The sequence below is a fragment of the Myripristis murdjan genome, chromosome 8 (genome assembly GCF_902150065.1).
Source record: "Myripristis murdjan chromosome 8, fMyrMur1.1, whole genome shotgun sequence".
Classification (NCBI taxonomy): Eukaryota; Metazoa; Chordata; class Actinopteri; order Holocentriformes; family Holocentridae; genus Myripristis; species Myripristis murdjan.
The window spans coordinates 30,534,075-30,559,159 of record NC_043987.1 but is presented as its reverse complement, the minus strand read 5'-3'; the positions used below and the strand labels follow the sequence as shown (position 1 = coordinate 30,559,159).

At 38.9% G+C, this 25,085-nt stretch overlaps 2 protein-coding genes across 2 annotated transcripts; both read right to left on the bottom strand.

Annotated features, from left to right (window-relative positions):
- Nucleotides 1-534: 534 nt before the first annotated feature.
- On the bottom strand, nucleotides 535-6,851 carry LOC115363215 (ornithine decarboxylase-like). The gene is made up of 9 exons (XM_030057325.1): nucleotides 6,804-6,851; nucleotides 6,376-6,505; nucleotides 5,998-6,171; nucleotides 5,693-5,865; nucleotides 5,094-5,310; nucleotides 2,609-2,692; nucleotides 1,782-1,944; nucleotides 1,502-1,623; nucleotides 535-1,025 (listed from the first exon to the last, which is right to left on the bottom strand). The coding sequence occupies exons 2-9, from the start codon at nucleotides 6,475-6,477 to the stop codon at nucleotides 783-785; spliced, it is 1,278 nt and encodes a 425-aa protein (XP_029913185.1). The 5' UTR covers nucleotides 6,478-6,505; nucleotides 6,804-6,851; the 3' UTR covers nucleotides 535-782.
- A 1,885-nt stretch (nucleotides 6,852-8,736) lies between these two features.
- On the bottom strand, nucleotides 8,737-22,530 carry LOC115363214 (synaptic vesicular amine transporter-like). The gene is made up of 16 exons (XM_030057324.1): nucleotides 22,433-22,530; nucleotides 21,485-21,626; nucleotides 21,078-21,384; nucleotides 17,777-17,835; nucleotides 17,501-17,584; nucleotides 17,225-17,317; nucleotides 15,610-15,699; nucleotides 15,433-15,476; nucleotides 14,801-14,861; nucleotides 14,514-14,609; nucleotides 13,461-13,539; nucleotides 12,902-12,953; nucleotides 12,542-12,605; nucleotides 10,049-10,168; nucleotides 9,132-9,265; nucleotides 8,737-8,965 (listed from the first exon to the last, which is right to left on the bottom strand). The coding sequence occupies exons 2-16, from the start codon at nucleotides 21,624-21,626 to the stop codon at nucleotides 8,945-8,947; spliced, it is 1,446 nt and encodes a 481-aa protein (XP_029913184.1). The 5' UTR covers nucleotides 22,433-22,530; the 3' UTR covers nucleotides 8,737-8,944.
- Nucleotides 22,531-25,085: the final 2,555 nt, after the last annotated feature.

Below are 25,085 nucleotides of genomic sequence, written 5' to 3'. Positions count from 1 at the left end.
CTTACTTTATTGATCCCAAACTGGGAAATTCTTATGTTACAGCAGTGTCAATAGAAACATAAAATAAAATAGAATAAAATAAATGAAGAAATATATACAAGACAATATACAGTAAAAAATATAAACATCCAACAATATCAGATATGAAATATACAGATGGTTGCAATAGACATAAGAATTTCCCAGTTTGGGATCAATAAAGTAAATCTATCTATCTATCTATCTATCTATCTATCTATCTATCTATCTATCTAATCTCTGTCCTAACAGGTGATTAATTCGTCTCTGCTAACTCTCAGGTGCCGCTGCCAGAAGCCCAGGAACATCTTTATGTCTGCAAGTGCACGTTGTTCCTCGATGTAGACTTGTTTTCAGCTACACTTTGTTTAAGTGTAGCTATGGCTAAAAACAACACGAACATGTCGATATACACACACGACTAACAGAAAAGTAGACAAAGAAAAGGCTATGAGAATGGATAAACACACATTCCGAGTGAAAATGAGAGAAACACAAACACTCAGCAGTGGGAGATATAAGGAAAACACTTTATTTGGATCTCAATCATGTCAATACATTTTAATCACAAATGAAACATGTTATGGTTATATGGAATATGTTCGCTGTATTATTATTTTTCTAGAGACAGTACTAGGATTTGGCACAAGAGTGAGATTTTTCAGTTTTATTGATTGATTAATTGACTGATTGACTTGATTGTTTATTGACTTGTTTGTTTTAAGAAGTTCGACTTGCTCCTTGTCGTGTCCATGAAGAAAGCCTCAGGCGTGAGACGAGTTTAAGGCTCGCCACGTCTCAGGTGTCACCACGGAATAGACGTGCGCCTTCTCAAAGCCGTTGAAGTCGGTGGCCAGGCAGACGGTGTAGGCACCCGTGTTGTCCATGAGGAGCCACTCCCCCACCTGCAGCTCAGGCAGGAGGCAGCTGTCAGTCAGCTTGTCCAAGCTGTCGCAGGTCGGACCCCAGATCACAGAGCGGTACCTCCGCTCGCTGCCTTCAGCTGCCTGTGAACAGCACCGAAAACAAAATGTGAAATCCACATTGCACTGTTCACCATATTTCATTCTGTAAAATAACCCAACATGATTAAGTTTAAACCTTTACTGGCAATACTAATAAACAAATCCGCTGAATAATTAATTACTGACTTTTTGCATTTGATTATGCAGATACATGTTTTGAAAGGCAACAATTCTGACTGAGATTACACAACAAATATCATTTTACACCAGTTGAAATGTGGATTAAATTGTAACAATGATACATTTTTCACACTCTTTTACTTGAAATCCCTTATCTAAATTCATGTTTTACAGATGATATCCCTGAGCTGATTACATCTGATTGATTACACTGATTACAGCTATGATTACGATTTGTAGACTGTGACCGGTAATGTGCAACAGAGCACAGCTCGTTTAAAGCAAACCCTCCTGCCTGCACAGTGAAGCCTCGGTGAGTTTGTGTCTTAGTGTTTTACCCTTTGAAGGTAAGGCGAGATGCAGCCGCTGGTAGGATCGTTGATGAGAAAACTCAGGGAGCCATACACACCGTCATTAACGTAGTACATCATCACCCTGTCAGGGACACCTTCCTCGCTCCCTGGAAGAAATACACACAAGATATTGAAATTACAACTGGATCTATCATGCACTGGCAAGAAAAATAACTAAGTGAAAGTGTTCCATAGATCATGTGTATTTTTTTGGATAAATAACTCTCAAATAGCTTCAAAAGGCACAATTTAATGTAAACAATACTGTTGTGTTCAGCTGCTTCCTCCATGATGACTTTTTTGGCGATGACATTTACTGCGAGTGTGAATGCTGACTCCACGTAGTATCGTCCTGGTTCAGCGATAATCTGCACCCCGCAGCCAACGGGGAAGAAGTCATCCAGTGCCAAATTAATGGTGGCTGCAACCTGGGACGGTGGAGGGCACCAGATGTGACACATGTGCGAAACAGGAAACGTAATTTTCCTGGATGACAGACATTGCAGACAAGCTCCTCATGGAAGTTTGTTAATGTAAACTGTAATTTCAGAGGCTGTACACAAACTAGATCACAAAGTCTGATCAGATTTCCCAGGTTTTATGCATGCATGAGATGTAAAAAGATTCTGTTAATAAAAAAAAATACAATAATTAGCTATAATGATAATCATGCAGAGGTAGAAAGGAAGACGTAGTAATGGATTTCATATAAGCAGTCAATGTAATGTAATATGAACATGTAATGCAGCAAAGATATAATATAGGGTTACTATATTAATAGCCTAATGTTGCCTGTGTGGTTATAGAAAATAATCCATGCAAATTATCCAATCATCCAAATATGTCCATCCATTATGTGCCATGCTAGATTTTCATCTGCATTTGCTGAGATGGACGGTGTTATTTTTAGATCCTGGAAGTTTTATATAGTAGGCCAACAAACAAATGTACAAACAGGGTTCAAATGCCAGTTATAAAAAAATAAAAAAAATAAATAAATAACACTATGGAAGACAATGGCTTCCATAGTGATAGTTTATAAGTTCCAAGTTATTCAGTTAAGCTTTAATTTAAATGAAGTCATTATTTTACCTCTTCAAATTTAACTTTAAAGTTTTCATTCCCGGAGAAGCCTCCTCCAATATCCAAGAGACTCAGCTGGAAGCCCATCAAACTCTGAAAAGGGAAATTAAAGGGGAAAATGCTAACATGCCTATAAGGCATTCATACATTTATTTATTTGTAAATAATACCTTGTGTTCTGTGCAAGAAAACTGAAATAAATAAATAAATAAATATAGCTAATAATAATTAATAATTGTCTGTTTATACTGTAAATTATGCTTCATATTTTGCTATCCACTTTGCTGCTGTAATTCTGGAAATTTCCCCACTGTGGGACTAATGAAGGAATATCTTATCTCAGGGACGTGCACAGATAGACACTAGGTGGTGCTAGAGCATTTGCCCTTGCCCTAGTCTGGACCAGCAAGTGCCCTTTTGAATTTTTTTTTTTTTTTTTTTTTTAACAGTGTACTGTATGTGGCCCAATGTTGACATCGATCAATTCTCGATTAAATGCGTGTAATAATAATGCCCCTGTTGTAATTTTGCCAGACACCCCCCTACACACACACACACACACACACACACACACACACGTGCCCCTCCCTTCCCTCTCAAGTATGCAGCGCCTGGAGGCAGCTGCATACTTGCCAACTCTCCCGATTCACGCGGGAGACTCCTGATTTTTAACCCTATCTGCCGCAGTGCTCCCGGTCAGTAATTTTTCCCGCTAATCTCCCGATTTTACAGTGAAGGAAACAAGTCGGATTGTGGGGGTATTTGTCGCAGTATCTGGCAACCCTGGCCTGCCTGCGGCCGGTGACGTCACTCAGTCACTCGCTCAGTAGCGTTGATAGTGCCGACGGGGTTTCTGTCTTCCGCGTTCAGACAGACGAGATGGATAGAGAAAGAGAGACAATTTTCACTCCACATGCATAAATTCAGGATAAAGTAGTAGGAAAACTAGTTTTGCTTTGAAAAATGTAAATACAAAAGCAAAGTAGCTTCAACTTTTTAAACGCTGACACTTAACGAGGCAGGAGTGCCAGCTCTTTCCCCCATAGACTCCCATTATATCTGGAACCCAAAATCTGGGGAGAGAAGGAGAAACACACACTTTTTCAACTCGCTGAATCTCAGGTATTTTTGGGAGTTGGAAAATAATTTGACACAGTTTGAAAGCCCAAAGTCTGACCTTTCTCATGATACCTTTTATTTTCCGCTCGGACTTACTGTCATTGAGAAAAAAGCTTTTGTTTGACCACTACTTTTAGGCGATTCTCTCCCAAGCTCCACTGTCACTCATGCTGTGTGCTTTATAGATACTCATTTCTGGTTCAGGCCACACAAGCCCCAATGGTTAGAGACGCTGGGTCTGTCTCAATCGAAGGGCTAGATGACTACTGGGTTGCAGCTTACGGTGCCACGTAGGAGGTGTCCTAGCCCTTCGATTGAGACAGACCCAGCGTCTCTGCCTGCCATGCAGGAGACCAGGGTTCAACTCCCCACCTGGGCAAGAGCGACAACACTACACAACCTACAAACAGCATAGGGCTGGCAGTTTAGCGCATGTCCATGCAGTTGTTTCTATGTTACAACACTTGCAGTAATCTTGTATTTACCTTAATAGGCTATTATTAAAACATTGCCAATGACAAATAGCCCATTAAAATTTGTCTGCAGAACACAGCTATGTGGTAGGGCATTGAAGTTACAGTTTGGTGTGATGACACCAAGCAGTCTTACCCAAATAAACATCATATTCTATTGTTGGTCTAGGCAGCTGCAGCAGGCAGCGTAGGGAAGCAGCTCTCTGCTGTCCTGCAATAGGCCATCTATAAGCATTATTTATGGGTATTGAAATAAATAAATATGCAATTATGTACATGTGCCTGTAATGATGTTATTTTTTTTTTTTTAAATCTCACACTACTATAATAATGCAGCCGGTAGTTCCGCGCGCTTCAGAAGGTGCCCTTTTTTTTCACTTGAGCACCTGCCCCCAAAATGTCTGTGCACGCCACTGTCTTATCTTATCTTATCTTATCAAAGATGGGAACAACTAGAAAAAAATAGAGCATTTGATACTGAACTAGTGTGGATAAAAGGAACCAGAGTGGTGGACAGATGATCCACGATCATTTTCCAGTTTTTTTCCTCTTGTGAGTGAAGTTTTAATTTTGAGATAAATAAGTGATTATGATGAATTATCTAACTTTTCAATATATGGTGCTGTTGTAGAGAAGCAAAATAATCTATTTAGGTTATGCAGTGTCACAAAACTGGATGAGACTGTGTTGCACAATAAATATTTGCTATAGACAAGTGAGTCAACATGCATCATAGTGAATATCAGCATATTAAATGCTTGATATGCTGACTTTATTTTATTTATTTATTTATTTATTTTTTTACAAAACAGTGAGTTGTTCAAAGCATACACTCCTCAAAAAATGTAATGTAATTTGTAAATTTCATATCAAAGCCAGCATTGCTACAATGAGACACCTACTGCTATGTTGAAAACCTGCCGGGCGTCTGCGATGGCCTGCCTGTACGCCCTGCTGTCGGTGCACTGGCAGCCCACATGGAAGCTGACTCCGACCACGTCCAGGCCCAGCTCCCCGGCTCGCTGCAGCAGCCGACCAGCCGAGTCCAAACTGGCCCCAAACTTGGTGTTAAGTCTTCTCACGGCTTTGGAGTCATCCACTGTGATGCGAAGCACTAGCCTGCACAGTCAGAAAGTCTCATATTTAGGTCATGCATGCAGTCAGGACAATTCACATCATAACTTTGAACTACACACACCATTTTAACAACATTAGTGCTCTGATTTTTATCTCTTTTTTACTTTTTTAAGATTTTTAACTTAGTTGTTGGTTATTATTATCTGTTTTTCTTTTGTTGTGTATGTATCTATGTGTATTTATGAATGTATGAATGTATGTACGGACTGTGAGCTGCAAGATACCTGAATTTCCCAATGGGATCAACAAAGTATCTATCTATCTATCTATCTATCTATCTATCTATCTATCTATCTATCTATCTATCTATCTATCTATCTATCTATTTAGCTTGAAGTAAAAATATTAGGATTTGGTGGCTTACTTGGCGCGGGCATGACAACGCGCAATCTTTGAGAGTTCTTCCTGGTTATCAAAAGTCATCATCTGGACTCCATGAGTGCGGGCATATTTGATATGGGACTCTGCTTTGATTGTATGGGCATAAATGATCCTGTCTGGCGTTACTCCAAGGGACAGAGCCAGCTGAATCTCTGCCTGTGATGAGGAAAAAGATATTCTAAGACAGAGAGACAGAGGCTGAAAACCTTTTAGAGTCCTTCAAAAAAAAAAAAAAGAAAAAAAAGAGAAAAAAGAGAGAAAAAATATAGAAAACATTATCCTCAGTACCTTGCTGGCACAGTCAAACCCTGTCCCCAGAGCGCTCAGCACCCCGATGACTGTCGGTGTGTCGTTGCACTTCACTGCATAGAAAGGCTTGACGCGAGGCAAGTTGTTACACCAAATGACATATTTCTTCACCAGATTGTCTAGATTTGCCACATGGAAGGGTTCACTGCAGCCCTAAAAGAATGAAGCATGAATGAAGCATGACTGAAGCTCATAAATATATACTTTTAGACGTATAAACTAAATTTTTTTTTTTTTTTTTTTTTTTTTTAATGAAAATCAGATCTCAAGGCTCATTACCATCACACCAAACTTAGACACAATTGTGGAGCCACTGTTAAAGAGGAGGATAAGACATAAGAATGTTGTGATACTTACCACCAAGCTAAGCTCTTTTATTTTATTGTCTATGAAATCATGGACAGTTCCCCCACGATCCAAAAAGTCAACATCATACTGCTCTGGGTCAAAACCATCCATGACTGAGGTTATGTAGATGCTGCTGTTGCTGTTGAGGAGGATATCAGAAAGGACACATAAAATGAGCAACTACCAGGTTTAAATTTACAACATAATACAGTGCTATTGTACCAAACAGAATGACATTTATTATTTTAAGAATAAAAAAAAATGTGCCAGTTTCAAAAAATCAATTCCTGTATAGTTAATTATTCATGCATTCAAGCAGATTGCTATAATTTCTTAAATGTAATCTATCGTATGAATATTAGAAATCCTTTCAGATGAATCACAAGAACCTCATCAGATAGCATTTGCATCAGTTTAAGTTACAGATGATTACTCACACAGGTCAGCAAGCTTCACTCCAGTCTTCAATACTGACACTAATTATCTTATCATCTCTCTGTTAGCTCTTGTCTTGGCCACACCCACTAAGGTACAGAACAAAAATGTGGAAAATTTACACACACACACACACACACACACACACACACTCGCACACGCACACGCACACGCACACACACACACGCACGCACGCACGCACGCGCGCGCACACACACACACACACACGTCACTATCTGTGTGCTTGTACTGAATGTACTGTTTGTATCAGAGCAAGTGCTCTGATACATACAGTACATGCCCTTACTGACATCATGTACGATGAAGAAGTTATTTTATTATTGTTATGACATTTAGCACAATAATAACATGTAGGTTTGTCATAATAATAAGTTACATTTGTAAAATGTACCACTTGCCAGATGTACCTTAAATGATGCCGTGAAGCTACAAAAGTCTGAAATTTCAAGTTCATTTATTGATATAGCTCCTCATCACAAACATGTCTCGAGGGGCTTTATGAAAAATGAGACTGCCTGAAAAAGAAAGAAAGAACGGAGGAAAGAAAGAAACAAGCTTGACACCCGGGGATTTGTCACTCAAACTGCAAGAGCCTGGGAAAAATGTGTTGTTGAAAAGAAAGCTGCAGACTCTCTTCATCAAAGGATAAATGGATATTCATCAAAAGTAGTTCAGAATGTAGCTGCCATTAAAACAACTAATATCTTCCATCCTGTTTCAATACAAAAACATTACCAATTAGCAATATATAAGTAACAATTAAATACTAAATTAATAAATAAAATCTGCAGATGCTACTGTTTTTGTATTTTATGGATGAAGGAACTGTTAGTGCTGATAAACAAGTAGATAAATAAACTTTTACTCATCACATGTCCGGGTCAATTGTAGCAAGGGTAGAAGTTGCAGCACCGACTCTTTTTCATGTTATACAGATGCCAAGTCTGTACATTTTATTTTTGAGGAGTTATGAGCCAAAACCTCACTTTCATATCTAAAAAGAAAGTATTGAACCTGAAAGTGTTTTTCTGTTGTGTCCTCGTGTATGTTTATTGAACTTTGCGAGCCCATGATCTCAGTGTGACCTGTATGGAGATCAGCGTGGTGTGTCGGTGCTTGTTTCATGTTGCACTCAGGAGGAGACAAGAGCAGCACGGCAGTAACATGTGCTTGTCTGCTGTTATACAGGCAGGATGTGATGAGGATTATAATGAGGACGATGGACTGAAGTCACAGCAGCTCTCAGGTGTATCAGTAAAGGTGTAGAGTCTCTGTAATGTGACTCTAACGCCACACAGATATAGAAAGCCAAGAGCACTTTCCCTGGTTTAAGCACCACAAAACAGCCTGACGTTTGAACCAAGGCACACTTGGCTATTATCTAGTCAAAAACTGCAGCTATATAGCCTAAAATATGAAAAGGAAATTAATAGTAAAATGGTTGAGCCCCATTTAATGGAGGATTAACTATTAATTATATTAGTAAAATAGTCAGAAGCAGGGTTGAATTTTACATATTTGCAACACATAATGTATTTTTTGTCATTTTCTTTACATGATCAACTGAATTATGAAAGAGATGTATATGCAAGAAAATAAAAACAGGTAAATTAACCATTTTATGATACATTAAACAGCTGCTATAATCCATCACCACCCCCACCCCACCCGCCACACAAACACACACACCCACACACCTCATATAACGTGCTGTGTGTGTACAGTGTTGTTGGAGCATGCTCACACCCACACACCTCATATAACGTGCTGTGTGTGTACAGTGTTATTGGAGCATGCTGTATTGTGATAGCTAACCAGGTTGGCACGTATCCCATTGATCTGTTTGTACCAGACGCACTGGAGACTGTTGTCTGCCATCTAATCTCAGTCACAGTAAGAAAAACAAAAGAAAAATTCTTTTCCCACGAATGGTTGAATTCCTTTAATGACAACAACAGTAACATGTTTACCAGCTTTGTGTTTTGTCAGTACATTTGATCCGATTTGTTCTTGAGCAAAATAAATAACCAGCAATTCATCTTCTCACTTTGGGTGAAGTTTCTGTCATGCAGACTGAGGTCCATCCTGCAGCATTTTTTCACTCATTGTCAACCACGCATGCTTAGTTTTCTTCTACCAAAACCTGCAAAAAAACAAACAAAACAAAACAAAAAAAAAAACAACAGTCATTGGCTTTTGGGTGTGATATCTAATGGCACCTAATGGCAGTTGTGCACTAATACATGGAGAAAGACTTGAGCAGCGGCTGCTTTAAGTATTAGGAGTGCATTATGTTTCGCAGTTCTCACCAAATTCTCTTGTTTCTGAAACGGTCTGACGAGGAGGAAGCAGAGCGGCGCGTAGAGGATGTTGACTATTCCAATGATGGTCATGAGCCACGGGAAGCCAAGCGCTGCTGCGATGGGGCCGCCGACAGACGGACCTTTGACCCAAGAGAGAACACACAGAGGGGTTATATTCACAATGATCTGCAGCAGAAAACAAAGTACAGCAAGTTAGGTTGAACACATGCACACACACAAACACACACACACACACACACACACACACACACACACACACACACAGGCATTTTGGAAGTTACTATAGATGCAAAATGTTTTCCTGGGTCTAAATTACTAAATGTGTGCGGCAAAGATTCATAAAACAGATCCATGTGTATGTACGGCTTTATAAAATAAAATAAATAAATAAATAAAATAATGCGTGTACATATTTCTAGCTTTGTGCATAAACACAGTTTTTAGTCTCAAATCTTTAGTTTTATGCAGTAAAAAGTAAAACAGCCAGTTTTTTTTTTTTTTTTTTTTTTTTTTTTTTTAAGAAGCTTACTGTAGTATGAAATATTTTCTGGAATGTATCATTCCATCTTCTGAAGGGCTCATTGCCTGGGTGAAATATGCTTTCAGTAAAAAATGTAGTATTCCACCCCTCATGAGATCATATAAGCACAGTGCACATTGTCACACGCAGTCTTCACATTATCTGTGACTCTTCAGCATTGCATGGCATATGTGCATATGTCGGTACTATTTTTATTTTATTGTAGTTGTTGTATTTTTGACATAATTTGCAGAAATAGAAATTCAAGTTTATATATTTATTATTAGAAAAGCTTCTCAAAAGACAGTAACACTATCATTGGTAGTAGTAGTAGTAGTAATAGTAGTAGTAGTTTTGTTAACAATAATGAAACAAAACTTACCAAAAGAGAAACCAATGCAGACTGCCACATCAGCAATGGCATAGATGCTGCCATAGACAGGCACATGTCTCAGATCCACCAAGTGACCAAGCACAGTCATCATCGTGGAATCCACCATGCCTGAATGAATGAATATGTTTATTTCGATCACAGCAGCACAACAAATTAAACATAGTTAAAGAATTAAAGAGAATGAATATGGCTGGTCGAAAAGGGTTTTCGGCTGAAGCAAAAGCTTATGGCTGCCGAACCCTTGCAATCAATTTCATTTGTTTCCTCCTGAAATCCTTAATAAGAATAAGCAAACAAAGCACAGATAATAATACTACTGTTTACATTTACATAAGTGTACCTGAGTGCACATATATACATACAGTACCTGCTAGCTGTCATACGAGAAGCATACATACCGACATAGATACTCTTTTTTTTTTTTTTTTTTTTTTTTTTTTCCCCGTTATGAAACCAGTATCCAAAACACACACTAAACAAAAGGCCAAAACTCTCAATTTAATCAAAAATAAATTATAAGGCATCTGTAATTTTTTTTATGATTTTGATCATTTGCTGTTATCAGCATTTTCTATTTTATATTTATCAAATATCTTATTTTTAAACATTGTTTTTAAATGGGCAACATTTTTACTCTCTTTGATATTATTGGGTAAGCTATTCCAAAGCTTCACTCCACAAACAGATATGCACATACTTTTCAATGTGGTACGAGCAAACGGCTGTTTTAACTTCCCTCTCCCTCTTAAGTTACAGCCTCCCTCTTTTTCTCCAAACATTTTTTGTATAGTCCTTGGAAGTAGGTTGTGCTTTGCTTTGTACAAAATTTGTGTAGTTTTACAATGCACAAGATCTGAAAATTTCAATACTCTTGATTTGAGAAACAATTCATTTGTATGATCATAAAACCCCACATTATGCACAATTCTTAATGCACGCTTCTGCATGCTGCATATTGTTTGGAGGGTGCTTTTATAAGTATTTCCCCAAACTTCAGCACAATAAGTCAAATATGGAAGTACAAGTGTACAGTACAACATATATAATGAGTTATAATTAAGCATATGTCTTGTTTTACATAAAATTCCAATTGTTCGTGACAGTTTGGATCTAACATGTTTAACGTGAGGCTTCCAGCTCAAGTTGTGGTCAATGATGACTCCTAAAAATGTGTTCTCAGATACTCTTTCCAGCTTGACACCATCAATTATTAAATCAATTGGCATTTCCAGATGTTTATTCTTTTTTCCAAAAATCATATATTTCGTTTTTTTTATATTTAAAGATAATTTGTTTGCATCAAACCAAAACTTGAGCTTTCCCAACTCACCAGTAACATCTTCCAAAAGATGTTGAAGGTTCTTCCCAGCACAGAAAACACTCGTGTCATCCGCAAAAACAACACAATTCAAAAAATTTGAGACATTGCAAATATCATTAATATACAGAATGAATAGTTTCGGTCCTAGTATTGACCCTTGTGGTACACCACATGTGATGTGTGAAAGAGTAGACCTAGTGTCACCCATCTGAACAAACTGATATCTATGTTCAATATAGCTTTTTAGCCAATTCAGTCCTACTCCTCTAATCCCATATCGCTCCAATTTCTTTAGCAAAATATCATGGTCGATGGTATCAAATGCTTTCTGAAGATCTATAAATATTCCCACTGCATACTTCTTTTCATCTATAGCACTTGTTAACCCTTCCACCAGTTCCATCAAGGCCATTGCTGTTGATCTGCTTGTTCTGAAGCCATACTGGCTTTCCATGAGCAACCCGTGCTTTTCGATGAAGCTGTCCAAACGTAAAACAAAAAGTTTCTCTAGTATTTTAGAGAACTGGGGAAGCAATGATACTGGTCTGTAGTTGGTGAACAGTTTTTTATCTCCGGATTTGTATATAGGAATCACTTTGGCTAATTTCATTTTATTTGGAAAACAACCTGTATTAAAAGAAAAATTACATATGTATGTAAGGGGGTCCACAATGGTGTCAATCACTTGCTTAATTAGTGTCATGTCAATTCCATGGCAATCTAATGATGTTTTACTTTTGAAGTTACGAACTAGATCTATAATTTTGTTTCTATCTGCATTGCTCAGGAACATTGTGGCTGGATTTCTTTCGCCGAGATATTTTTCAATACCTCCCTCTTGTGGAGGTTTTATCTCACTTGCCAGTTTGGGCCCAATATTCACAAAAAAACTGTTGAAGCCTTGGACCACTTCCCTCTTATCAGTAATTATCTTATTATCTATAAAGCATTTAGAGGAACTGGTGTCGCATTTCTTATTTCTAATAATTGAATTTAATATTTTCCATGTTCCAGTTATACTATCTTTGTACTTTACAAGCACATTATTATAGTAATCCTTCTAAAAACAAAATTATCACTGATTCATACAACCCTCAATGAAAAAAGGTAATGTAAAGTAAAAGTTTATTGCATCAATTAGTGTGCATGGACCACCTTACCGATTGAAAAGCCAGCTGCTGCACTTAGAGCCATCACATGGTAGATGTTCTTGGCAAATCCATACTAAAAAACAGAAAGTGAATCATCAAATCATCATCCTATAGCTATGGAAATAAGATAGTAACTTACCTATTAAGTATAAACAAATTACAAATTAAAACCAAACTTTTAATTTTAATGTTTTTGTTGTACTCATTTTTTAAAGGGTCATTTCACATCTCTGTGCCCTGCTGTGTAAAGATTTGTTTGTACAGTGCAGAGACAGTTGAGGAACCCTCCAAAGATTTGGGTTATTCACTGATTTACATGATCTCAGCCTGTTTGAATGATATGTGGTTGTTTAAATTAATAAAACTCACAGAAATGGCGGTGATTCCCATTAGGAGCATTCCAAACAAAGCACATAGCCATCTGTGGAAAGGAAGCTTGGCTGCTTAATACAAAAATGTGGGGCTGGAAGTATAGCAATTACACAACTGATGTTGAAATCATGTTGTTGTTGTTGTTGTTGTTGTTGTTTCAGTGAATAAGATGTTGTAATGGTCACCACACAAATACTGACACATTTTAAGCACTGTCATTGCTGACGTGTAAGAGCATTTAGATTTCAAGACATATAACCAAATTATTTTAAGTTGAATTAAACTGTAATTTTGGAGGCTGACAAACCTATGTTTCAAATTTAAATGAGTCATTTTTAATTCATGTATTTCCATAAATATTTGTATGTATTTCATTGTATTTAACTTGGTAGTTCCAAATTTGCCTAATTTCAACTGCATTTAATTTGAATTAAATTCATGCCAACATTTATCAATACACAAATCATTTACAGGGCAACAGGCCTACCATAGGTTTGTGTGTCCTTACTATTACACAATGTCAAGTACCAGTCTGTTCTGCACCCCGCCAACCTACCTCCCAATTTTGTGAGCCAGGGCGCCAACAGTGTTGGATGCAACAAGGTAGAAAACACTCTCTGGCAGGAAGACAACACCTGGGAAGGAGAGAGAGAGAAAAAAGCTGGTCATACCTGGAATACCTCCACCGGGAGGTGACCAGGAGGCGTCCTGACTAGCAGCATGGACCACCTCAGCTGACTCCATTAATCAATTCTTAATCAATTTGACTCCATCCAATGCAGAGGAGCAGCGGTCTACTCCGAGCTCCTCACCCAGTCCCTGAGGGTGCGCCCGGCCACCCTGCAAAGGAAACAAATTTCTGCTGGCCAGACTACCCACTACCCAGAGCTTGTGACCCCAGGTGAGGGTTGGAACTGGTTAATCGAGAGCTTTACCTTCTGGCTCGACTCCTCGATGGTGACTGCATAACTGCTGTCACAGCCCTGATGAAACAGCTACAAAGTTGGCCATCGACCTAAGCTGATCATAGCCTAAGGAGCTCTGGTACCCGGTGTACACCTATGAGCCTCCTTATTCTTGAACACAGTTCATTATGGACAGTCCATGACTTGCACAGAAATCCAACAACAAAACACCACTCGGGTTCAGATCAGGCAAGTCGTTCCTCCCAATCACCCCCCTCCAAGTTTCCAAATCATTGCCAACGTGAGTGTTGAAGTCACCCAGTAGCACCACAAAGTCTTCCTAGTGCCTCTAGGATGGCCGGGTACACCGAGCTGCCGTTTGGTGCGTATACCATCTACGGCAACAGCAGGAGTCCATCAAAGCTCCTTGAGATGAAGCAGGTGTCACTGTGTGCAAAACTAAGGAGCTGAGAACTTTAGTAAACCACCTTGTTTAAAATGTATAATGTAACTTTTGTGTGCAGCTGATGTGGCACCAAAATGTCCTGACTGATCGGACACAAAACCTTATTCTTAAAGTTTCCTGCATCTTTGAGTTCTCAGGATAGCAATTCTTTATGAGGTGGACATATGAAAACAACAATAGTAATTATATTTTCTGTTTACGGTGAAAGAGTGAATCAGCACTGGAGATTTGTAAATACCTTGCTGCCATTTGCTTGCACACATGGTTTTCATCATCCAGATGGGCAGTGCCGCCTCTGTCATAGCAGTAGCCTGGTTTATAAAACAAATGGCCCCTGATAAAGAGAACATGTGAAGTCAAGACTGAATACAATGCATTATGACTCTTTCTGTCTTTTGAAATTGCAACTGTTCTGTTTTTCTGTTGAACTGATTTTCTTCATCATGGACGAAGAGTTAAAAGATACAGTTTGGTACTTTAAATTGATGAGGATGTTTAATTTGTGATTTTTGTTATTTAAAATACCAGCAGCAATGAGAATGTATGGATCCTTCAACAGAGTCAGCAGTGGGGTCCCATTTTTACTCTGGAAAGAGGACAAAACAAACAAAGATAAACAGATAATTGTACAATTAATACACATAGTTGGGGTGTGCAGAGGCATCACTATTTGTACTTTTTGGGGAAAAAAAATTTCGATTCGGATTTGGGAAAAAAAATGTGGCGGACTTCCCTTAGCGGCCAAAGTCTGAGTTAAGTCCAATCAATGGAGTTTCCCAGCATGCTTTTGGGCAATGGACATTTGCTTAGCCCAGTTCATTGTTGTTTGGCTCATGTTCCCAATTTAGTTATTTAGTTTGTATGTGTATTATTTATCATGTGGTCTTTGTGTTTTGTTGTGAGTATGTGTTTCTACCTATGTATTTCATTACACAGTAGTTTTTTTTGTTTGTTTGTTTGTTTGTTTGTTTGTTTTGTTTTGTTTTGTTTTAATGACCCCCCCCCCCCCCTTTTTTCTGTATGGCACAGGTGCTTTGCCTCTCTCTTCCCAGGCCACACACACACACGGTGATACACCTGTGTTTTCTGCAGTGCAGAATTTAGAATGCAAACTACTGTAGACTGGAGCAGCTGACAAAACAGCTGGCATACTTTACCTCTGACTGCACTCCTGATGGCTGAAAGATGAGGAAATGTGCCGCTGTTTGGAGAAAAAAGACACAGGTCATGTCAGGATGGATGGCACAATGCACGTACCACAGATGAACTGTTTGATGATGGTGTTTAGAGTATGATCGTGAGTTTAATCACACTTATAGCACATTGTAAAGTACCTCCACCCAACACAGCGATGAAAGCCAGGAACAGGAAAGGAGCTGTTTTCCCTGCAAACTGATACATCACACTTCCAGTTGGAGCGCCCACTGCAAGACATGAAGGAGACACATGACTCAGATGACAGTGAACATAAACATGAAAGATGATTTTGAAAGCTGGGTAGTCAGTCTTCTCCTGAATAATGTGCCCCAATGTTGTTATACTGTGCACTGATGTCCACCCTGCTGCAGTATCAGAATGTCATTCTAATGACATAATAATTTCCGGTGATTGCAACATTAAATTACAAACAACAATTTCAGAACTTTTTTTTTAACCTTTTGTAGACTTGAAAAGTTATCAGTTTCTAAAAGAGAGAGCTCTGAGTCACTCCCAAATCACAAAAAGCTTTAATCAATCATTGAGATGCATTCAGGGGCCGTGACTCTCATTCCCCACTCTCTTGTTTTACATTGACTTGCTGCCCAGGGGTCACATTTTTTGCAAATACAATATCTGATTCTACCGCTATGCAGATGACACCCACTTATATGTCCTCATATTGCCTTATTCACCTCGCCATGTTTGGTTAGCCTGAGGGTTAATTAGATGATGCACAAGTCAAGTGCCATAGTAAAAACTTTGCTATAAAAATGCTATTTTAACAATAGCATATAACGCAAGAGCTTCAGTTTTTTTTTTTTTTTTTTTTTTCTTCTGTTTTTGCTTTTGGCATCATGAGTCTGATTGGAGGTGCTTCAAAACATCGTCACCAAATGAGGTCAAAGTTTAAATATATTGAGTTTTGGTCATAGTATGTATGAATTCTGTTATAGCTTTTAAAAATGCATAACATAATTAATAACCCAATTATAAACCATTCATAAACTCTTTAAAAGAATAGTTTTATTGTAAAGTGGTGCCACATTTATTATATGGAAGATGAACAGAATGCTGTGTTAAAAAATCTACTATCCATGTCTATGCAAAAGAAAGAAAAAATAAATAAATAAAAGTAATCTGTGAAACTGTTGCTTATAACTTCATATATGATTAGGTTCAGGACTTTGTGAGACAAATCACTCCTTGAAGAGTAACTGCATATGAATGGTTTTGCATCTTACTCTACAATTAAATGAAAACAAAACAGAGATAATACCCCCCCCCCCCCCCCCCCCCAAAAAAAAAAAAAAAAAAAATTCCCCTAGCACCTCTGCTCAGCCTCTAAAGCAGTTATCAAACCACATCAGACCCTCTGCAAAACAAACAAACAAACACAAAATTGGAATAATATTTGACAGTACTTAAATGAACTGTGCAAATAAATAAAGTGCAAACAAAATTGATAGGCAGGTAAACACAGCTGTCAAATCTAGCTTCTTCTAAATTCTTATGTTTTCTATACTGATATACCTGAAAATTTTACACCTTTAAATATCAATATTTTTAAATATTTAATGAATAAGCAAACAAACTACTTTGACACTTTAACCCCAGCTTGACAAAGATGCAAATAATGATTGGTGGTTCACATCAATGACACTGCATGCCATTTTTTTTTTTTTTTTAGCATGTCAATCACACACTGCTGATATATCAATGAATAGCTGCTAGTAGAGACTGTATACACACACACTAATCCCAAGGCCAAACCACTGAAGGCTATTCCCATAGCACGTCCTCGCTCCTTGTCAGCTGTGTACACACTGGCCAGCATCCCCAAACCTAAAAAAAGAGGAGGTGAAAGTAATTCAGCATTAATTGTTTAGTATGAGTCCGTTTGTTCTGAGCGATGCAAAATAGCAAAATAGCAACTCACTTTTTGTGTAACTCTGACCTGCTTTTCTCCCCTTAACTTTTCAGCTGCAAAACTGATTTACCACATTATTCTAATAGCATAAATCTTACCAGCTACAGTCAAGCAGGAGCCGCCCACACCTTGCACTGATCTGGCCAGGAGTAATAAAGTGTAGCTCGATGAGAAGGCAAACACTTAAAAAAAAAAAAATAAATTAAAAAAAATTAGACTGACAATCCGTTGCCTTGAGAAAGCACTAATCCCACAAATGTTTTACACATTTTTTTTCAGTTCATGTGGTTTCAAAGGGATTTCCAGCTGCAGGGACTGTGAGATGTGTGAGATATGATGAGAATAACTGATGGAGTGAATGAATTAATACTTACAGGTGGTTGACAAGAACATTATACAGAATCCAGCAAACATTGGGATGTGGTATCCTATCCTGTTCCAACATAGGAAAGAAGAAAAGAAAGCAATAAAGCATGTTTCTTTAATTGCAAGATTAACTCCACCAGAGACTGCTCTTTTGATTGTAAACAGAAGAAAAAAAAAAAAATCTAACATGCACATTTATTTTTTATGGATTTCTTTTTTTATTTATTTATTTTGCATACTGTGTTACAATACATATGAAAATTACCAGAGACACTGCACACTAAATAAGCACATTTAAAATAAACATTAAAAAAAAAATGCGGTATTTACACATCTATAAACTGATACTCATGCATTGCATTCAGAAGGTATTAAGACCCCTTCACTTTTTTCACTTTTGTTATGTTGCAGCCTGATGCTATTTTTTTAAATTATTTTTTTTTCTCTCATTAATCTACACTCAGTGCCCTATAATGACAAAGTGAAAACAGAACTGTAGAAATATTTCTATTGCTGGTTGCTGAGATATTTCTACAGCTTGGTTCGAGTCCACCTGTGGTCAGTTAAATTGATTGGACATGACTTTGAAAGGCACACAGCTCTCTGTAGAAGGCCTCACAGCTGACATACATATCAGAGCAAAAAACAAGCCATGAGGTCAAAGGAAGTGCCTGCAGAGCTCAGAGACAGGATTGTTGCATACATCAAGATTGGCTCCTTCTCTGTTTTGATTAGATTAGATTAATTAGCAATGGGGGTATTTGTACTGTTTGAATGCAGTCAGACGTGTTCAGCTAGCTGTCTTTCAGAGTTCAACGTCATTCTGGAGATCAGCCTCTGCAAGCAGCTTGAATTATAGGGCAACCTTTGTGTTTCCTTTGATCTGATCTGTGTGAAACATAAGATTATTCAGGGTAACCAGAATGACTGGCAGAGCTTGAGAGAGTGTCCTCGAGCTGTCCAACTAACTCTGCATTATCAGTCTGATCCTGGAGTTTAAATGATGTTTCTGCCCAAAAAGGCCAACACAGATTTTAAACAGTTTGTACGTCATAAATGGAGTGGATTCTGAAGGTGTCTCCTTGCACTGCCATATTTCAGTTTTCTTGTTTTTGTTTTTGTCATTCCTTATAATTCAGAGCCACTCAACTTAAGATGCCTCAGGGACCACTCAGCAAAATTCAGCTGTGTCCAAGGGCCACAAGCTAAAAATATCTATCCTATTTTGGACGCTTAAACAATAATTTTGTCACAGGATACATGACTAGTGGAAAAATTAATGAAACATACACAAAACAGCTACAGTTCCATTCCACGGCCAGACGGGCGCAGAGCAGAGTAGGGTGCGCTTCTAAATACACCTCCGGACACACCGCCTCCCGTCTCCCACCACACCACCTCCCAACACACCGCTTCCCAACACAACACCTCCCAACATTTTATGTCTGCAACAAGAAATTTTGATCTCCGTGAAGGAAATGAAGAAATGTATTAAATTTATTAATTGCATGTGTAAAATTTGCAGAATTTGCATCTCCACAAAAATCCAGTTTGCGACGCTCTTCACTCTGCAAATGCAAATGTAAGCCGAAAGAATTTTAGCATAAACACCCAAATTCATGCCTTAACAAGGATACACAACATACTGTAACAGTATCAACTTATAGATGTCTAAATATGGTGTTTATTTGTTTTAGTTTAATTTATGTTTATTTTAACTGTGCTTGTTTACTTATTCCATATGCATTGTAATATTGTATGGAAAATATGCACTTAATTAGAACAAAAGAGCCAAAACAAACACACGTGATATAAGAAATGTCATGATAATGATCATTTTGAGTATGATCATTTTGGAGTATGTATTAGAAATAATAAGGAAAATCTGAAGTGCCACGTTTATTTGTTTGTTTGTGTGTTCATAGTGGAAATTAAACAACTTAACCAGCCTCACAAGGCATGATTTGGTTATGAATTGATTGGCAAGTTCAAGATGAGCAATTTAAGCTATAACTTGTGAAACTACAATGCCTCCTGGGTGTTTGCTTAACTGGCAGTATATACCAGGTTTTGTTCAGTGCAGAAAATCCTAAAAGTATCCCAATGTTTACACTTCTATCATAAAGATGGAGATTTCTGCCAAAGTCAATTCCCTCTCACAATGAAACAGTATGAGCATATTACATATTTCTTGAATCCTTACAATACTGTGAGTGTTTTGTGTCTCCGATGATCCAACCTTTACAACATTTTTTGTTCAAATCAGTAACTTTTTAGTTATTCTGCTGACAGACAGACAGAAAGCCGAGCCAAGGGACAAATATACATAACCCCCTAGCAGAGGGAAGAAGATGTATAGAAAAAGATGATGATGATGATGATGATGATGATGAAGAACAATGAAATGAAAAAAAAAAGAGATTGACCTGCAATTTCAAACTTTCATCCACTCCATCTTACAGTTTTTCTCGATTGCTAAGACACATTTCTCGAAAGTTGCTCTCCTTTTCTTTCTCTAAATCTTCGGATTATGGTGGACACAGTGAATCTACTGATGTTTGGTTGTACCCTTTGTCCGGCCTCCCTCATGCTCATACCGTGGACAAGAACATGGTCAATCACAGTAGCTCTGATTTCATTAGATATTACTGTTCTTTGTCTTCGCTGACCACCTCGACCTCCTTGACCACTTCGACCTCCTCGACCACCTCGACCACCTCGACCACCTCAACCTCCTCAACCTCCTCGACCACCTCGACCACCTCGACCACCTCAACCTCCTCAACCTCCTCGACCACCTCGACCACCTCTGACACAAACTCCTCCTCTCAGATTTCTATCCATTGTAGTGCCTCACAAAGCAGTGCTCTCTGAACTGGCTTATATATGTTCCCTCACATTATTAGCCAGAAGTGTGATCAATTTTGAGTTGTTGTGTTCAACCAGTGACACCAGTACTTTACTTGTGTTTGACTTTTGCCAAAAGTGCTCACCATTATGCAACACAGGTGTATCACAATGAAAATGTGTTGGTAAGTTGTGTCTAAACAGGTGAAAAGTGCTTATGGTTTTGCCAAAAGAGTGACTGATTCAATCAGTGGGTTCAGGCAATGGAGCATTTGGTTCAGACAATAGGGTTTAGTGTTTTAGCAACTGAGAAAAACTGTATTATAGTTTTTAGCGCTCTTTAGATGCACACAAGGACAAGTTGGCAACACATGTGTAAATATGTAAATATTCCAGGTCTCAGTTAGCGTGTCACCCTCAGAGGCTCTTTCTCCAGCTTTGCTCAGGACTTCAGTCACCCACCTGTTAGTCAGTGGCCCAATGAAGGGGTTGGTGATGAGTTGTACGGCGGCCTTGGAGGCCAGCAGCACTCCAACTTTCACATTTTCATGGTCCAGCAGAGTGTCTGCTCTAGTGTAATTGGTACAAGAGGAGTTCTGGACCACGATGGATGAATCAGAGGAGGGAGCCGGGCTCGGAGGCTCGGCTGTGGAGTTCAAACCCACTGAGCTGTTACTGCGGGGCTGGAAGGTGGAACCGACTGTGCTGCTCTCAGCGGCGCGGGTGGCAAGCTGGTCCATTGAGTACAGGTAACTGGGAAGTATTGGCACTGATGGAGAGAAAACACATGAAAAAATTACCTCCTTAATGTGTGCTGCAGCCTGTTAGATAATGCATTTTCAGAATGTGACTTATGTGTCTGAACCTACCGACCACAGAGAGCAGCATGGTATCCAGCAGCAAGGCAATAAACACAATAACCAGGACTGTTGTCTTCAGCTGTGCCTCCTGCCTCAGCCAAGTCAGCAAGCCTAGCTCTCGCAGTTGACATAGTTTTCCCGTTACTTGCATCTTTTCGGTAGTGGAGAGACAATTAAAACTTATAAGAGCACTATGGTTACAAGAAAAAAAAAAAAGACACTTACAGAAATACAAGATGCATTACAGATAATTGAGGAAAGTTTGATAATTCATAGGCTTTCATTACGGCAGCACTGAGTGTTTTTTTTAATCACTAGAGGGTGACAAGAGCACAAACTCCATTCATAAACACACAAAGCCACTCCTCCCCCGGCACATCACTTGTTCACTGATGTTAGCCACATGCCACCTTAACCCACATAACGTGCACCTAGAGCTCAAATGGGATTTTGGTATTTTCAGCTGGCCACTACTGATAATGCTGTTACACTTTTGATGAAAAAAAAGACCAAGTATTTATTTATTTATTTTTTTTTTGTTTTGTTTTGTTTTGTTTCATTTTTATTGTAGAAGCAATGGGAATACACAGATAAAAAGAACAGAAATGACAAAAAAAAAAAAAAAAAAATGACTTAACTATTTTGAAGCAGGCTTAATTCAAGTCACTGGAAAGACTCGGTTTTAGATGCATTGTGAAAATCCAGCAACGTGCTGAGATTAAAAAGAAAATGTTCCTCTGAATACATAACTATGTTAGAAAGGCAAAAACTTAAATACTTTGACTTGAGTAGAAATGTGTAGAATGAGAAACAATTATCCATTTGGAAAGAAAAACAAATAGTGTAATGTTGATTTAATGTGCAGAGTAGACCACATCAGAGAATGCCAAAAACTATTGCAAATATCAAAGATGGCCAGAAAAATATAGGATAAATTATACGAATGTGTGCACTTACCTCTGTATCAGCTTTGACGGAGATAAGAAAACGGAGCAGAGCGGGTTCACATGCGGATGTGACAGCGGTGTGTGCAGCCGGTCCGCAAAACACACAGAGAGAACAGGAGGGTTTGCAAAAGAACGTGGTTTATTCCATTCCTCCAGCATGCTGCAAACAACCTGCACAGAAAACACGTCACTAACAAGTCAGTAGCAACAATGGCAACTGTTATGATGGGTTCTAAAAAAAAAAAAAAAAAAAAGTGATAAAAGAGTTGGCAAAAGTACAAAACTGACAACATCTGCACATTCATGGATCATTCAAAGAACACAAGAAATAATATATCAATATTATTATGTAGCCATTCATAACAAAAGTAAACAAGTAAAATCTGCAGCGGTCGCTTTGCTGAAATTGTTATCCATGCCAGTTTCCAGTAAATTAAATTGTAAAGTAAATGCCTAGATTGTCACTGTTACAGGAAACTAAAACAAATACGAATGAGGTCAAGACAGATATGATCAGGTTTTGAGTGTTCAGTGTATTTTAAGGAAGGGCACATGACATATCTGCAATCAGGACAGATAACATTTGGTGCCGTTCGAACTGCAAGCAGCAACCGAAACTCTGCGGCTCTGCTGTTGGCCTGCCTGGAATTTTTAGAGGAAATGCAGGCACACACACACACACACACACACACACGCGCGCACACACACGAGTACACATGTTTCTGCTGATGTTTTCACATTCCGCTAGTCTGTTCCCAAAACAAACAGTCATATTTTAGAAGTCCAATATCTTTTGTGCTACCTTTTATGCAGTCACAGGTTTCCAGTGATTCCACTACAATATGAACATGAACTCATCGTGTGCAGGCAGCCTCAGAGTAGGTGGGAAGCTGGTCAGTGTTGCTGCCTGTGTTATGGTGTTTGGGTTTCAAATACCATAAAGCTCTTGATCTGTGTAACCGTATACTGGTCAACGTCACAACGTGCTGGATTGAGAGTCATTTCCTTAAGCATGACTGCAAATTTGGGGAAAATGTTCATGAAGGGCTCAGAAAGTGTTGCAAAAGAACCCTCACACACACACACACCGATTCCCCTTGCAGACTTGTCGGGAATGCACTCACAGAGTCTGTGAGTGTGTAAAAACATCCTCCTGCTCCTCACCACACATAACTACTGACTGAAAGAAACAAACAAAAGAGTCCGATTTTCGCTGAGTCACCAACAGATTCAGTTCTTGTAAGAGGGGAACATTTCGTCATTGATGTTGAAACGCTTTCTGCACAGAAGAATTTGACACGGTCTCGGGCATTTGTATACTTTTTGTAGTACAACGGCACTTTTTCATTGCATGGTATCAGCTCTACAAACTGTGCCCCAGAGAAGTGGACACAGTCTGAAACCCTTTCATTTGGAAACATGCCCAGGTGGAAGTGCCAGCAGTTTCTGTCTGTGCTCAGAACTGTTCGGCCAGGCGGTGGAATGGACTTTTTTTTTTGCTGAGTACACATACACATTAATTACACACATTCACACCCGGGAGCTGCCCATTATAGCCACCGTCTTCACCGCTGGCCACTGAGCAGCTCCACTGGAGTTTGAGGTCAAGTGCTCTGCTCAAGAGCACATCAGCTGTGGGTTATCAAAGGAAGAGAGAGCTCATCAGTGACTGTGCTGTCACAAGCTTCTCTAACCTTCAGGCCACAGATTATCAGTGTGGGTGGATGGACCATAGAAATTGAACTGGCACGGGCCACTGTGGCCCTTCAGGTCACAGAAAATCAGAATATTTCCAGGTGGTTCACCTTCCCAAGGCAACAGCTGCAGCATTCACTGACCTCACCATGTAGGCAGAGGAGTTTATTAGAGTAACTTTATTGAAACTTCCATTGTAACAAAACAAGCACCTGCTGTTCGGTGGATCTCTGTCGAGAAACTGTAAATGTGCTCGCCTGCATCGCTGAATGCGTGGCCGTGCGCTAACCCGCCGTCCCTTTGCTATGCCGTTTGTGCGTGGTGGTGTGTTTGGTTTGTAGTTGTTTTGCTAAATGGTTGCTGTGGTAAACTGAATGGTTGCTAGGACATGGGCAGGTGGTTACTATGGTATTTTGGGTGGTTGCTAGGTGGTTGCTATAATCTTTGGAGCCGTTGCACGACTAAAGTCCCCCCAAAACCTTTTTTTTTTTTTTTAAATCAAGAGCCAAAAAGTTATTTTTTCAATTCTCTTTATTCATTCTCTTGTGAAAACAGAACATATTTCCATTAGCCATGCATCAGTTCTCCTGGCAAACACAAACTCCTCTGTCGATGCAGTGACATCAGTTGAACATGTGCAGCTGTTGCCTTGACAACCACCCAAAAATCCTCTAATTTGCTGTGAACCAAAGGCCCACGTCGGTTCTACCCATTCATTTTCTACGGGATGGACAGCTGACTGGGCTGTAGCATTCAAATGAGGCTGCCAAGCCAGTAATGAGCCAGCCAGACATCTGAACAGATACTCTGTATATGTGGATTTGTGAGTTTATTGTGAAATTTATGTGAGGTTTTTGACAATTAATTTTTCACATTTGACATACTATGTAATATTTGAACTTCTGTGAATAGTTTTCCATAGTTGTGTTAATAGCTGCATTATAGCCACTATGACAAGTTAGCCCATA